At 33.7% G+C, this 15,831-nt stretch overlaps 1 protein-coding gene across 7 annotated transcripts in view; it reads left to right on the top strand.

The window, feature by feature from the left end:
- LOC149789290 (uncharacterized) overlaps positions 1-15,831 on the top strand; it is a 163,096-nt gene that overhangs the window by 95,659 nt on the left and 51,606 nt on the right. For 6 of the 7 annotated variants that reach the window (XM_089975487.1, XM_089975489.1, XM_089975486.1 and 3 more), the window contains 10 exons: positions 185-283; positions 2,029-2,151; positions 6,392-6,490; positions 7,742-7,864; positions 8,894-8,992; positions 9,846-9,986; positions 11,386-11,481; positions 12,314-12,361; positions 13,727-13,822; positions 14,299-14,394. In XM_089975487.1, the coding sequence (XP_089831613.1) occupies positions 185-283; positions 2,029-2,151; positions 6,392-6,490; positions 7,742-7,864; positions 8,894-8,992; positions 9,846-9,986; positions 11,386-11,481; positions 12,314-12,361; positions 13,727-13,822; positions 14,299-14,394 (1,020 nt within the window). The remainder of the gene's footprint in view (positions 1-184; positions 284-2,028; positions 2,152-6,391; positions 6,491-7,741; positions 7,865-8,893; positions 8,993-9,845; positions 9,987-11,385; positions 11,482-12,313; positions 12,362-13,726; positions 13,823-14,298; positions 14,395-15,831) is intronic. The other variant, XM_089975488.1, reaches the window with a different exon arrangement.

The raw sequence follows: 15,831 nt of genomic DNA, 5'->3' as shown, positions 1-15,831 counted from the left end.
TCCCCTGTCCATAAATTTAAGTATGTATAAAAGTATGAAAGTGTAATTTTACCCCAAACCGTTAAAATGGATACCCCCTAAAAATAAATGAATTTGCCTTGTACTGTTTTACAAAAGTACCTTCTTGTTCTACATATTACTTTTTAATTTTGATTATTCTTATTTGGTTTATTTTTTCATTTAGTTGAAAAGTTCAAGTATATCAGAAGCTAAAAATCTTCAAGAAAAAGTGGGGAAATTGACAGAAAAAGAAACCAGTCTTAATCAGAATCTACAAGAAAAGGTAAGGTTTAACAGTGTGTACATTTTTAGCCTTCAACGGCATTAGATGCCAAATTATCTTATTTAACACTTTGTATGTGTTCAATGAAACAATTTCCATATGTTCAGAAATGTATGCAGTGTTCAATTTTAGTGAACTTTTTAATTTTAATTTTTTTTTTTAGTAGCTGCAATGCATTAAATGCTATTGTTGTGTTGTTGCATCTATTTGGGGTGCTTGTCCCCAGTCCAAGGAGATTCCATCCACCAATTAGTAGATCTGGATTAAAATAACATGATCCCAGTCTGATATCTTAGTAAACTTCAATAAAAAATAACATCCTTCTTTTCCAGCCGGTTCTTATTGGTCTCTTGGACACTCATCATTTTAATCATTTAAGTCATCTTTTGGCTTTTCTGTCTTGAGCCATTTTCTTTTTGTGTTGCATTTGTTTTTTCCCAGTCCTTTAGTGTATATGTGTGCATTTTAGTTGAATTGGAGGGTTTTGAGTACCTTGTTAGTTAAGTGGTGCTTTATCATTTTTCATCATTTTGTTAGTAATTAGTTTTAGGTATTACCTACCCAATTCTTGTTCCAGTTCTTTGTTGTATTTTCTCTCAGCATTCAAGGCATGCATGAATGTGGTCATAAAAAGGCTGCTTGTGACACATAACCCATCTGCTAAGCATGTGCTGTGTATATATGCACAAATGGTTTCCAGATTGTTGACTATGCCCTGGTGAGGTATGGGACTTTTAGGAAAATTGACATGCCTGCTGGCTAGAAAGATGAGACTGCTTCTTCCACTTTACTGGAAGACCCCCTCCATTCTGAGGAGGGATCTACAGCACTGTCTGATTTAGGGAATTGCTAGCTTCCATATGGGAGGGTTCCATGGCTTTTGTAATATGGAAATTTCCAGAATGGGATTGCTGAGGGAAGTTGTCAGCTCTATAATGGAGGGATCTTCTGCCATTTTTGGTGGTGGGAAATTGTATGTAGAGACCCAACCTTCGAACACAAGGGAAGTGTGGTCTTCTTGTTCAAGTTCATCTATGTTTAAATTATTCTGAGTAAACTTTTATGGCACTTTGAGACCACTACTACCCTGTGGTGAGTTGGCCTTGTCTCTTTTTCCTACCATGCCACCTTGGAAGACTTTGCCTCAGTTCCATGGATCATTGGACAGGGGATACAGTATATTATCCCTGCCTTTCTGCCTTCATTAGACATGTAGCATGATGTCCCACCCAGTTACATTATCCTGACACCAGCCCAACCAATCCTAACACTAACCTCTTAATGCTGAGCGCCTAGCGAGGCAGCTATTAGTACCATTTTTATAAATCTTTGGTATGACTTAGCCAGGGTCCGAACCCGTGACCTCCCGCATCCAAGGCAGATGCTTTAACAACTTAAGCCACTGGAGTGATCTCAGATATAGATAGCAACAGACTTCAGGTAATGGACATTGTCAGATGTAGATTGCAATGGTCTTCAGGTAATAGGGAGTGGGAATAAAATGAATTTTCTGCAGGCTGAAACCTTGGCCATCAAACCAGGCATGTGTCTTCATTGTGTTGTATAGAAAATAACTCATTGCTAATACAGAAGCAAGATATCATTATGATATCATAAAGAAGTAGCAGTATCACCATTCATCTTCAGGCACGCAACAACATCACTAGTAGAGATATAAACCGGGTATGTATATAGTCAGGGCAACATTGCCAGCCCAAAACTTATTTGTCTTTAAATATTTTCAGGTAACAGAACTTAATACCTTAAAGAAGTCAAAGGAAGAAATTCAGAAATCTTTGGATAATTGTCAGAAACAACTTACAGACACGCAGGGAAAACTGTCACAGTCACAACAAGATCTGGAAAAGGTGATCTAATAGTAAAAGTACAGGAACTCTTATTTTTAACTGAATAACTTTAAATCCATGTAAATCGTTTATTATTGTTGTTTTTATAAGGATTATAAGAGTATGTGCTTAGAGTATAGGGTTAAATGCTTTATTAAAATTATGCTTATGGTTGCTTCCTAAGCAGTGGTTCTGCTTACATAGCAACCATATTGAAAACCTACTGTCATCTTCAGAATGGTTTAGCCAATTTTAATCAAACTTGGCAAGAATGTTTGTTAGGACAGGTTCTCGCAAAATTTTGTCCAGGGTTCCTTCCATAGCAATGATGTGTCTTCCTTGGCAACAAGTTGAAAACCTATTTTGTATTACTTCTCTTCATTGGCTGAGGCAATTTCGATCAAATTTGGTAGCATTGTTTCTCATGAAATTCTTGATCAGAATTTTTTTTCCAGGGTGGCATATCTAGCAGTGATGTGGCTTTTACAGCACCTATATGGAAGAACTATTTTCAGCTTCTCTAGAATTTCTGAGACAATTTTGTTCAAACTTGGTAGAAATGTTTTTTACAAAATCAGAATTGTATTCTGTGTCACTCCCCTAGCATCAGTATGATTTCATTAGAAACTAGGTAAAAAAAAACTATTTTCAATTCATGAATGACCAAGCCAGATTCAATCAACAATGTTAGGAATGTTTGATATATGCTGTGGTATGTGTTCACCCACCAATGGCATGGCTTCCATAGCAACCATATGAAAAACCATTTTTTTTACTTCAAAACTGCTGAATTATTTTTGATCCACCTTGGTATGAATGTTTTGTCAATTGTAGAGGTTAATTCACAAAATAAAATTCCTATAAATATGCAATCTTCGATCATGGCGAATACTCAACTCTAATTAACAATGTAAATGTCTTTTTTTAATATAAAAGCATGAAAATGTATCCACACAAAAATAAATGAAGCGAGAGTACTACGACGTAGAACTCTTATTGCTGATATGTGAAACCAGTCATTGGTTTGGTTTGATATTTTATGGAACTGCAACCCAAGTAGTTATTTAGTGCCCAGGCATTTGGAGTAATAGCCTTGCACATAGATATGTTATGGTTGATGCAGAGAGACCCTGAGGGGAAAAAGAAAATGCCACTGAGGATGATGGGTTCTTTTTATCAGATGAACTTAATAGGCATTAAAATGTAAGGTGATACATGATAAGTGAATATTTGCAGATAATTCTATCAAATTCATAAGAATACAAACATCGAGGTAAAACGTGTGAAAGATAAATTCTAATTGTCCATTGCTTTGAGAAAGCTGGCCTTAGGGTATAATATTGCCATTTTGGAATTGTTTATATGACAGATGTATGTGTGTACCAAAAACCTTGATTGACATTATCATGTTTATTCAGTGGTTTTGTCCAAATATCTGTGAAAAGTGAGCTTTAGTAAGATTTTAATTTAAAAGATAATATTTTGTCACATTAATGAAGTTTGACTATCAAACAGCTGACCTTTGTTGTTTGCTAACAATGAATCACCTAAGAAACTGGTTGGAGTGGGGTTTATTTCTGCATTACATGTGGCTCTTTTGGGTCTTTAATTTCATGGTTTGGAGGAGCCACAAAATCCATGAAAATTGGGACGCAGCTAAAGTTTTTTAAGCTACCTTTTGTTATTGCCTTGTAAAAATTTTGAATATGACTATATATGAGACAGGCACAACAATGGAATCTTCACACTTTGATATGATCAAGCCTTTGCTCTTAAATTATAGCATTAGCTAGAAATGTTGTCCAACAAATAAAAACGTTAAAAGCTAAAGGGACAGTCAGCATTTTAAAAAGTTTAAACATTCAGCACAGAAGTATAAATTAAAATTCTTGGCACAGGCTTGAAAAAAAGAATTTTTGTCACAAATTGACTAAATCCATGTGGATTGGTATGAGAGTATAGACACAAAACAAACTGATAAATTATTTATGCATAATACTCACTTTAGCTAATCACGTCTGACTTTTGCTGAATGGTTGTGAAATCCATGAATGATAAATGCTTTATTACATCACTACAAAATTCTTCTCTATATTGTCCTTTTCCTGATGCATCATATTTTTAAGTTTAACAAAATCCATGTCCTCTAACATTTTTCAGTCATAATATCCATGAGTCACATCTATAAAGCCGGTTTTGATTAATATCTGGTACCATTCTTTTTTCAAATTAGACTGGTCCACAACATATGTTTGTATTGAATTTTAATGAATCTGTGACACATGGTTGAACATTCAAGAAACCCATTTGTTTTCTTAGAACTGTTTCATATACAGTTACTGTAAATAGAAAATAAGGAAAGTAGACTGAAGCCTAACAATGGATAAATGCACCGCAGTCAATTGTCATACGACATGAGCCTCAAACTGTAATCATTATTCTGTGTCTTGTCTCTCTTGGTGTTGCCTGGCATCTTTGATCTGAACTTGGAAACATGTTTTGTTTTCTGTGGGGGTAGGTTTAAAAACAGGTAGCTGGTTGCCCATTTTATTACCCAGGGTATTATCAATGGGCAGGTACCCGGGTACTCATTGACAGCTTTATTATGTCGTGGTGCATTGATTATGGGCAGTTACCCATTGACAGCTTTATTATGTAGTGGTGCATTGATTATGGGCAGGTACCCGGGTACCCGCTGACAGCTTTATTATGTAGTGGTGCATTGATTAGTACCACTTGCAAGCCAGTATTAAGTGACAATCAGATTTTGTGTATATCACCTGTTTTCAGAATAGGGTGAAAGCTTGATGACACACAAAAATTCACTTAAATAGAAACCAAAATCTGTTCAAGTGAACTCAAAATCATTGAAATCTGTTCTTTAATGATGTTGCACTCTTATATCTGTTTGGACTTTTCTGTCATGTTTCTACAGTCCCCCCCCCCCCCCAAAAAAAATGCTTACTGTATCAATCTGCACAAGAAATTTGTTAACAAAATAAAAAATCTGGTTATTTTTGTATGAAAACAATAATTATTTTGCAAAATACACAATTTGAAGTATATATATATATATATATATATATATATATATATATATATATATATATATATATATAAATTTGTAAAATGTCCTGGTACATTAATCAAACTAACAGAATTGAGAAACATATCCTTCCAAAATGAAGGTTTTTGCCCTTAAAATATTTTTTTAATAAATATAAGTGAATATTTTACTCATGAAGTGGAAACATTTTGCATTGTCACAAGTGGTGATTAAATGTTTCCACTTCACTAGTGAGACATTTTCTATATCTACTCTAAAAATGTAGATATCGTCAGTTAGTGGTAATATGAAAATAATCAAAGAGAACTATGATAAACTTTCTGATTTTATCAGATTGAGAGTAAATAAAAACACAACAGAACATTGGTATAAAATATATAAATTGCCTTCTATGAAGATCGTATGACATACAGAACAATTTCATAGTATCTGTGATATCAGCCAAATCAATTTACTTTTCTGAGATTAAATAAATTGTGGCAAGCCAACACATAAAATTAAATTATAACTCTTCAGCCTGAAGTCAGTAGAGGATTTAAGCTTAGGAAAATTACATTGGAAGCAATCCAAAGGTATTTGAATCAGTGACAGAGTTAATACATATGAGTTACTTTTTACCATGGTGTCAAAACAAAATTGAGTACCTCTGAGGGAAGATTAATGTGAAGTTGCAACATTTAAGGCTACAGATTTGTAATATGTGAATCCAAAACTGGTGACCTCAATTAAATATTTTAGAGGAAAAGTATGAGCATCAGATAGAAAACAAGTTTACTCCTTACTCTACATTGAATTGATGATCTACTTTTGTGATTGGCAGCCTATGTCCTTAATGAATTGAAAACAGTTCACATTTCAAAGTCTTTATTCCATTAAGCCTAATTGCTTGTCAGGAGCTAAGAAAATCAATCATTTTTACAAAATGTATGATGTTCTTGTAACTCTGAGTCAACACTCCCAAAACCTAAGTATCACTCAACATTTTAAGATACACATTAGATCCCTTGTCATTTTACTATTGGTATGGTATATATGTGCATGCCCTATTGGTATGGTATATATGTGCATGCCCATTTGCCCTTGATTGTCTTTTATTGATGGGTCTCACTGTACTGTAGTCAGTAACTATGCATTTAAGAAATCGTACTTGCAAGAGGTGCAATGTTTACCCACATATATATTTTCTGTTTGCAGCTAAAAAAGGAAAGTGAGGCTAATATTAAGGAACAAAAGGAATTAATTCAGAATTTAAAACACAAGGAAGCTGATCTTACCAAGAATTTGAAGGAGAGGGTGAGTTTTCTTTTAAAATGCTCAAAATGTTTGCAGCCTTGGAAATGTACAGTATCTAATTTTAGCATAAGTCGGACAATAATGATAGTGGCTCTGCATGCAAGTCCTTCTCTAAAATGTTGGCTGTGATATTAAACTTACAGATTAGCTTTCTTTTGGTAAAATTTTTCTTCAGGTTGCTGTATCTGCCATGATACACCATGGTAGGTCAGTTTAGGAAATTGCTGTATAGGGAGAAGAGAGTTCGGGCTGACTGTTTAAAACTTTTACCCTTTTCTTTCCTACAGAATTTACAACAATCGTAAAATTCAAACTTTATTTTCCTATGTATAAGATGTTTATAAAAATTGTAGTTTCCATATCACAATAGTTATGTTGATATTAATTACCATTTTGACTTGATTACAAGTCAGTTCCAACTGCAATCAGCATAGACCCTGATCTGCCATTGCATATTATGTCAGCAGATCAGGTTCTTTGATGTTTGATTATTTCCAACAAACTGCATGGACCCAGGTCTGGTGGTGCATTATACGATGCCAGTTCTGGGTCTCTGCACTTTGCAGTTAAACTGAACTTATAAGCAAATATATATGGTACATAATTCAAATACAGAGGGGAAAAAGTCAAGTTAATCTGAACTTTCAGTTTATATTCTTTGTGGTCTTTACATCTGTATCCAAAGAAATCCTTATCCACCAAGATTATTGTATAATGCTGTTAAGATTCGAAGCAGCAGTTTTCTTTATTGGCTTCATGTTTTATGCACAAATTTTGGCTTGTGTTTTTTACTGAATTAAATTGATAGACGATCACAATTTGAATGTTAGTCTGACTTAAGAATCGTGTCTGATTTTATGATCAGTAATGTGATTTTCCTATATATTTAATTCTGTGTAACTTTTTGAAAATAATTTGATTTTCCTATGTAGTTAAATGTGTGTAATTTTATGAGTAATTAGTTGATTTTATTTATTTGTGTTGTCTATGATATATAACCATATCTTTGCTCTAGTAGAAGATTAAAATATGTTAGATTTTATTTTTTAAATCATCCAGTACATTTTTTTATTTTATTTTAGAGAGATTTTCATGAAAATGTTTAAGATTAAAATATTTTTTAGACAGATTGTCTCGGTGATATTCTTTTAAATGAAGTTTGATCAATAATATGGGTTTTTTCTCTTCAGAATATTATTGTAAAATTGATTTTTCTTGCCAGGCCTTAAAGCCTTTTGATTTTTTTTCTAGAATGAAGAAAACAGTGCTTTGGAGAAGTCAAAAGAAGAAATTCAGAAAGTTTTAGACAGCACACAGATCCATCTAAGTGATGTTCAAGAAAATTTGTCCCAGTCAAAACAAACACTTGACAAGGTAATCATCATACATGTACCTGTATTGTATGCAGAAACAGAAAGCATTTAAGTTGTGTCTAAATTTATGTGCATAATTACACACTTCTAGCTTTGCTCATTAAACATTTATCATTAATGCTTGCATTTATTCAGTTTTCTTGCTAGTGAAGAAATTTTGATGGAATGCATCTGGTTGAGTCCAGAACCTTGAACCTCTTCCTTGGCAAGTGTAACCAATATTTCACCTGTCATTGACTTTGGCTACCTTCATTGTTGCAATCAATATTTCTGCCTCTACTCTCAGACAAGAAAGATGGTGAGGAAGTGTATAATAATGTATTAGGAGTCAAGATCTGTTGGTCCTGAATTAGATCATTGTGACTTCTATTTCATGAGATAGTGAGATGTGTCAGTTTGCAACTTTAATTGAGATAGGTATTGCGTTAAGATTAAACATAGAAACTTTATGACCTTTATTAAACTTTTATGTAAAGATGTGAGACACATAAATTTGTGTTTATTATTCAGGAACAAAGGTGGTGTGATAAAAACAAAGTGGATGTGAGTTGAACAGTCAAACTATGACTGTAGTAATGTTTTACAACACCTTGACACAAAAATGGCCATGTGGTACCAACTAATGGTGAATTTAAAATATTTTAAAAGTTAATTGCACAGAAATTTAGGAACAGGAATCCATTTATGAGCACATTTTGCACAAGATAAATATAAAATGTAAGGATGTTAAAATTGCCAGTAGCTTCTCTTGGGTCAGTGGTTCTCTCCGGGTTTTTTCTGGGTTCTTCTGTCACCATTAATACTGGCTGCCATGTATAGCCTATCTTGTGCTGAAAAATGGCATTAAACCCTACAACAACAACAATTAAATCAGTAATTGGTTCCAAAAACTTCTTTTCTAAAATCTTGATATGAATTATTTTTAAAATGTACTAATGCCCAAAAAGTGTCATTATAAATATTTTTAAAAAAATGTATTTATGTCAAAAATGTGTTATTATATTAAAAAATAAAATTTTTTGCATTTCAGACCATTAAAATACATGAAAATGAAATTTCACAACTTAAAGACCAGCTTCAAACAGTGCAACAGAACTCACAAGAAGAAAGGAGTCACCTTCAAAAGCAGGTAGATCATTGTTATAAAAGTGGTGATGATAATGGTGGTGATGATAATGAGGATGAGGTATTTGAAAGCTTCAGTACCTTTACGTAGGTATCCATGATTCTCTCAGATGAAAGGATTGAGGTACTCTGATTATTGCAGGAAATTATTTAAGAACAACAGTACATGTAATTGAGAACAACAGTACATGTAATCTTGTACTACAAAAGACCAAATCTTTACCCAGTTTGAATTAGAAACACTTGAAAGATGGAATCAGTGATTATAAGCTCTGCCTTGTTATAATGTGCAGTAATGACACAGACCCATCATTATATTAAACCACTGTATTTAAATTAGTTTATCAAATGTATGATGAGTTGAAAGAAAAACCACATGAAGCTTATTATTATATGTTTATTTCCTTTTTTACACATTATTATTTACCAAATTTTCAATCTTTCCTGCTATATTGTGGTTTGATGCCTAATACGGATCTGTGCATAACATGGTCAGCAGTTATGGCTCTCAGCCACTGCATTATAACAATGTCATACATGTTAAACTTCATTACATGGGCAAATATTTGGCACAGAAGTCACTGACACAGTTTGTATTATTTGGAACAGAGGCATGAAAAATGGATTCTTGGTTTTGTTGCATAGATGAATCATTATGGGTCAGCATAAAGTGTGTTTTACTAGAAGATGCCTGTGGCAACTGCATGATCTTTACCTTGTGTACCCATTGAGTTAAAAGTGTGTTTTGATATTCTAGAACTTGGTACAGCAATCTTAGTTACAGTGAAGAATTGTTAAAAATGTTTTTGATTCTTTAGGACAACTTTATTGATTCCTTTTACTGAATTTTGTTGCAGATGGATGATTTGAAATCTGAGAAAAGTAAACTCTTAGAAGAAAATTCAGCTCAGGAGCAAAGAATATTAGATCTGCAGTCCACAGTAAAGAGAAAAGAAGATGAAAATGCTTCCATTCAAAAAGCATTAGAAAAGGAAAAGGTACAGTTCGAGATAGCAGACTTTATAATTTATGGATTTGTATATGTCTGGTCCATTTTCATTTACCTGGAGGAGGGGAATGCACTTTTGTTTTTTGTTTTTTTGTTTTTTTATAGGGGGTAAGGTCTGAAGTTATGTATCAGAGGATTTTAAGTATCATGGGTAGGGTGTTTAAGTACAGTTTAAATTGTTGACTTCATGTTTGTGAATAAGCTAGATATTACAGTCACTTTTCCATTGTAGTTGTTTTGTTTGATTTGTTAAGGTACTGTGAATTTCATTTATTAGGTAGGTTAGTATTTGTGATTGCACAAAATCCTTTCTCATGGATTGGGAAAGGAGTTTTTGTTGTCATCACTTTCAGATTGTTTGTTTGCTAGGTTTTAAATTTATGGTTTGTAGCACCATACAGTCTATGAAAAGAATTGCCCTTAAAAAAAAATTGTAACTCGCAGTATTGGTTAAAATTGTACAGTTTTCAGTTTTAGCATGTTCTCGGCTTGTGGGCCATCGCCAGCTTTGTTGTTTCATGTAGTTATTAATAGTTTCTTTATAGTTAATACTTTGTTAATAGTCGAGTTTATGGGATGGTTTATGGTCCACTTTCTAATGTCCGTGTTTCCATTAGTACAAGTTTGTAGTCAATATGACTGAGCGGTCATCTTGAAAAGTTTGTTATTCCTACTCCAACTGAATAGATGGTCACATTAATATTGGCTTTGATTCAAAGACCTATTATGATGTCAGCTTGGTCCTGTATAAAAATGGTGCTTATCTGACATCCTGTATGAAAATCTTGTTGCTACTCCTCCAAACATTTGCTGTTAAATAATGACAAAAATTATATTTTTTCCTTTTTTTAATCTTAAAATTTTCAAAAAGTTGAATTTGGCCTAATATCTTTCACAAAATCCCACATAACCATGATGTTGATATATTTGACACTTGTCAATCATGTGATTAAAGTTTAATGATTATAATTTTATTTGCAATATTTGAAATTAATTTGTCATAAATATATCTTTTCTATATAAAAAAAAATGTTTTTATAATTTTAGGAACTATTTTTGTCATGAAAAGTCAAAACATGCTTTTAATATAGTTAAATTTGTAACTAGATTACTGGGGAATTTCCATACATTCCTTACTGACAGAAATTACCAAAGTATTGCTACAGTGAAAAAGCGTTGTGGTATGTTACACCAGAAAAAAATACCATGGTAAACTGGTAATACCACACGTATCTCTAGTATTTACTTATGTACAGCATGACCTTGGTGACATGAACCACATTCATGAAGTTATTTCGTGTAAAATGATGACTTTCCTACATGCGGTATAAACCAATTATGTTTACAATCCTTCGTTTAGTTTAACATTTCTACATAATTACTTACAGAGTGAATTACGTACAACTCAGGAAGAAGGCAGGAATACAGCAGAGAGGTTAATGGTACAAATTTCCACGCTTGAGACGCACCTGACTCGGGAGAAGGTACACTGCAGAAAAATTTGCCCCTAAAAAAAAATTTGAGACAACTGTTAGGACATATTGCTTTGGTACTTATTTCTGCGTTTAAAAAATAGATTTTATGTGCAGCAGGTTGAAATAAATAAAACAACCAGTTAGATTTTAGATTATTTTATAAAGATTGTAAAAGTTTAAGACATCTTATGCTTCTACAGGAGTGACATGTAAACAGATTTAATTCTTTGGCACAAGTTTAGTGGTAGAGTTTTCATCGTGCAGTATCTAGAGCAAAAATGGATGATAATTACATTTATAATATATATTCCACAGAATGTTCTGTGTTTCATGTTTATTAAAAATCAACGAGTCTGTCAGGCTTTGTACATAAAACAGTCAGATGAGGATGTGCCGTCTGTTCATAAAATATGACAATATGACCTTATCTTACACATGACAAACTTGCATAAATCAAAAAGGACATATTTTGGTAACTGAAAACAGATGCAGTTAACCGGTATTAAAATATTTCTGTTTCAGTTAGCTTAAAGCAATCTGAGTGGAGAGTCGGTATTTTATTAAGTCTGAAAAGGAATTTAGAAATTATCCAAATTATAAAATATATCTAAGTTTGACTATTAGTGAATGTATTTTTACAAAATCTCGACCAGTATCATGAGATTTACCATACTCTACAGCTTTAATTTGAGTGGTACAAATGGTGGTTTCAAATTCACTTCAAAGAATTCATAAAATGGAGTTAATTATACTGAGGAAGAACGTTTGACAAACATGCATGATCACCAGCAAGGATTGATTGAGAAACACTGTCAGATATTATCTTTTTTTCTTGTTTCAGGAGGCTGTGTCCAGAAAGAGTGAAAATGAGTCACACCTTCAGAGCAAGGTAGAAAATTTTAGTCAGTTCATTCAGTTTGCTGTTATAACTGAAGTTAAAAACACTCATAAATAACTGCTTTATATATACTTGCCATAAGACTGCTTTATTTAAATAACACACAATACATAGGTTCAGTATAAACTTTATTGTAAATACAAATAATCTTTGGCATAATTGGGGCAAATCCTGCCACAGCCCACTGCATCAGCCGATGGGGCAAATCCTGCCACAACCCACAGCATCAGCCGAGCTCTGAATTGTTTCTGTAGGAATACCTCAGGAAGAGAGACCTGGGGGAGTTTTTAGGGTTGTGAAGAGTGTCCGACACCTGCATGTGGAGCTACAAGGGGCTGATACGAGGTATATAGGGACACGTATAACCAAAATTCATTAAGTCTGATCCTGAGGATTGCAATGATAACAAACATCAGCCAATACTCCATACATACACCGTAGGAAGCGGGTATGAAGTATATGGGCATAATTGTTGAGTACATTTAAGTACTGACACAAATTTGGGGGTCAAAAGCAAAGTTGTGAATGCATGTGGCAGAATGGGGGCAAATCCTGTCACAGCACACTGCACCAGCTGAACTTTGAATTGTTTCTAAAGGAATATCTGAGGAAGTTTGTAGGGTTGTGAAGAGTGTCTGACACCTGTTTGTCGAGCCGCAGGGGGCTGATATGAGGTATATAGGGACACTGATAACCGAAACTCTACAAGTCTGAATTTGAGGATTGCTATGAAAACAAACATCAGCCAATATTCCATACATACACTGTAGGAAGTGGGTATGAAGTATATGGACATAATAGTCTAGTACATTTAAGTACTGATACAAATTGGGGGTCAAAAGCAAAGTTGTGAATGCATGAAACTTGGCAATGGCAGTACCTCAGGAAGAGAGACTTGGGGAATTTGTAGGGTTGTGAAGAAGGTCCGACACTTGTATGTGGATCCGCAGTGGGCCGATACAAGGTGTATAGGGACACTGATAATTGAAACTCGATAAGTCTGATCCTGAGGATTGCCATGAATAACATCCGATTTGCTTGTTGATATTAATTAGTGATGTTCTTCATTCAGATGAATCTCATTCACCTTTTCAGCATTTGTTTCAAATTTAGAAATTTATTTAAATCATCAAAATACATCTGCCTTTCTCTTTCAATGTGGTGGTAGAAAACACGTCACCGTCAAGTAACTTAAAAATGCACTTTTGCTCTATGAGGTCATTCATATCTCAGCTACAAGCACTTGAACAAAAATGTGCTACTGTTAACAATATTTTGTTGAAACCACAAAAATATTGGTACCCACAGAAATTAATAAATTCACATTGTATTTTATACCACACCTGTTAATTTCAGGTATCACAGCTGGAAACTCTCAGATCTGATCTGGAAAAGAGGACAGAAGAAAAGGAGAAACAGATAGCCAACCTTCAATTACAGCTTAAGACTCTGGTTAGTTAGATCTTTTACCTCTGAAATGACTTTTGCTGATGGTTAGATGACAGCTTAAATGAATTATAGTAACATCAATAGCTTTGCATGAGTTTATTAAATTTACCTTTCTAACTGCAAATGGTATGCCAAATTTTATGTAAGGAATCTGGATTTATTTACTGGAAATGCTAAGAAATTGGGACTTAAATGGGTGATTGAGAAAAATGTGCAAATATTTATTTTTAAAAAATGAAAGCATGTAGATAGTTTAAGAAACAGATAATGTTATAACACACTGATGTTGCTGTACATCATGTTCAGTAATGAATTAACACAAAAATATTACAAGACTGTTTGCCTTCAAACATTGCTGAGTTTGTCATTTGTGTTTGTCTGGATCTGTAACATCAGTTTTATATTCTGTTAGAATTTAGTATTTGAATATTACAAATTCATAGTGACTAGTTTCGTTTTAACTAACAATTCATCAACAGATATCCACCTTGGAGTCAGTGAAGGCTGACTGGGAGGCATACAAACTAGATCAGGGGAAACAAACCTCACACCTGAAATCACAGCTCAAAACATGGGTAGAAGGATAAACTCCTATGTACAACATCTTACCCTAGTACATGCATTCTCCCCCAGCTTCACACACGTTGCCACCAGGCATTTATCAACCAATTTTGTCACACATAATGCTATTTGTTGTTGAAGTTGCACACAGTTTGCCTTCTTTTTTATCTTTCTTCATAAATCATACATCTACATGTAAGATAAGTGATAGACACTTGATGGCAAAGACTTAATTTAAAGTAATAAAAATTGATTAAGATCACATTACTAATTTACAATACAAGACTACTTTGGAAAATGTTAGTTATAAACATTATTAATAACACTTTCTTTGTTCTGAAGCATTTTAACTAAAAGAAAGTTTTTAACCCATTACCTAACGCAAGCACCTTTGGATGCCTCTACTCCATGCGCATGGAAGCACCTTTTGATGCCTCGACTCCATTCGCATGGAAGTGCCTTTTGATGCCTGCTGTAAACATCAGCCATTTTAAGCAGGTTTTTGTTGTGCCACCTTCAGGGAAAACCCCCTATTAGATACTACATTCATTTCTGCAAATGACAATTACATCAGATCATGTGGTCACTGTTTATGCTCTGGTCAAAATCTGCTATTTAAAGTAACTGGGTCGTAATCTCCACTCTCCAAAATGGAGGTCGCCGATTTCATTCAGTACTTACAAAGTTTTCACAATTAGAATCACAACTATGAAAGCTTGAATAACTTAGGTAAAGGCTCTGATATTGATGTAGGCAGCAATTAGTTTTTATAAATTATCAAATTCAGATGACTTAGTGATGCAGACACTGACAGAAAACTTGTAAATTTTGAATATGAAAATTGGCAGCTACGGTTGGTCACATGTCTTCACTGACTTGATGGTGAACAAGTTCTCTCAAGATTTTAAAGCACATTAAAAAAGTCTTCCATGAAAAATAATTACACAGCTATAACAATCGGACTTTACTCTTAAATTTTTCCACACATAATAAATGTGTACCAAAAATGTAAAATGGTTCAAATTGCTGTTAAACGTAAAATACACTACATTGCTTAACATTTAACAGGCAGGCCTATGCATATGGAGTCGAATAGGTAACAGGTGTTCTATTTATAGCGCACTGCATTGGGTAACTTTGCTCTATGAGGTAAAGGGTTAAACAAAGCAATCATTGAAGTAGTTATGTATATGCAATATCAGATTTGCACTGGTATTTTAGGACATGCCTCTTTCATCCAGTAACTTTTATTTCTTAATGTATGACACTAGTACCTAAGTAAAAAGCCATTGCAAGGTAGTTTGTCATTTTTCTATATCATTATTTTCCCACAACCCATATAACCACCTTTCCTGTACAGCTCCTCCACAATCTGAACATAAAAGATGGACACAAGAAGTAGAATTCATTGCCACTACGTCTAAACATTAAATAAAAGGGCATTTATAATC

Source organism: Sinohyriopsis cumingii, chromosome 11 (genome assembly GCF_028554795.1).
Source record: "Sinohyriopsis cumingii isolate HCF-2022 chromosome 11, ASM2855479v2, whole genome shotgun sequence".
NCBI lineage: Eukaryota > Metazoa > Mollusca > Bivalvia > Unionida > Unionidae > Sinohyriopsis > Sinohyriopsis cumingii.
This window is presented reverse-complemented; position numbering and strand designations above follow the sequence as displayed.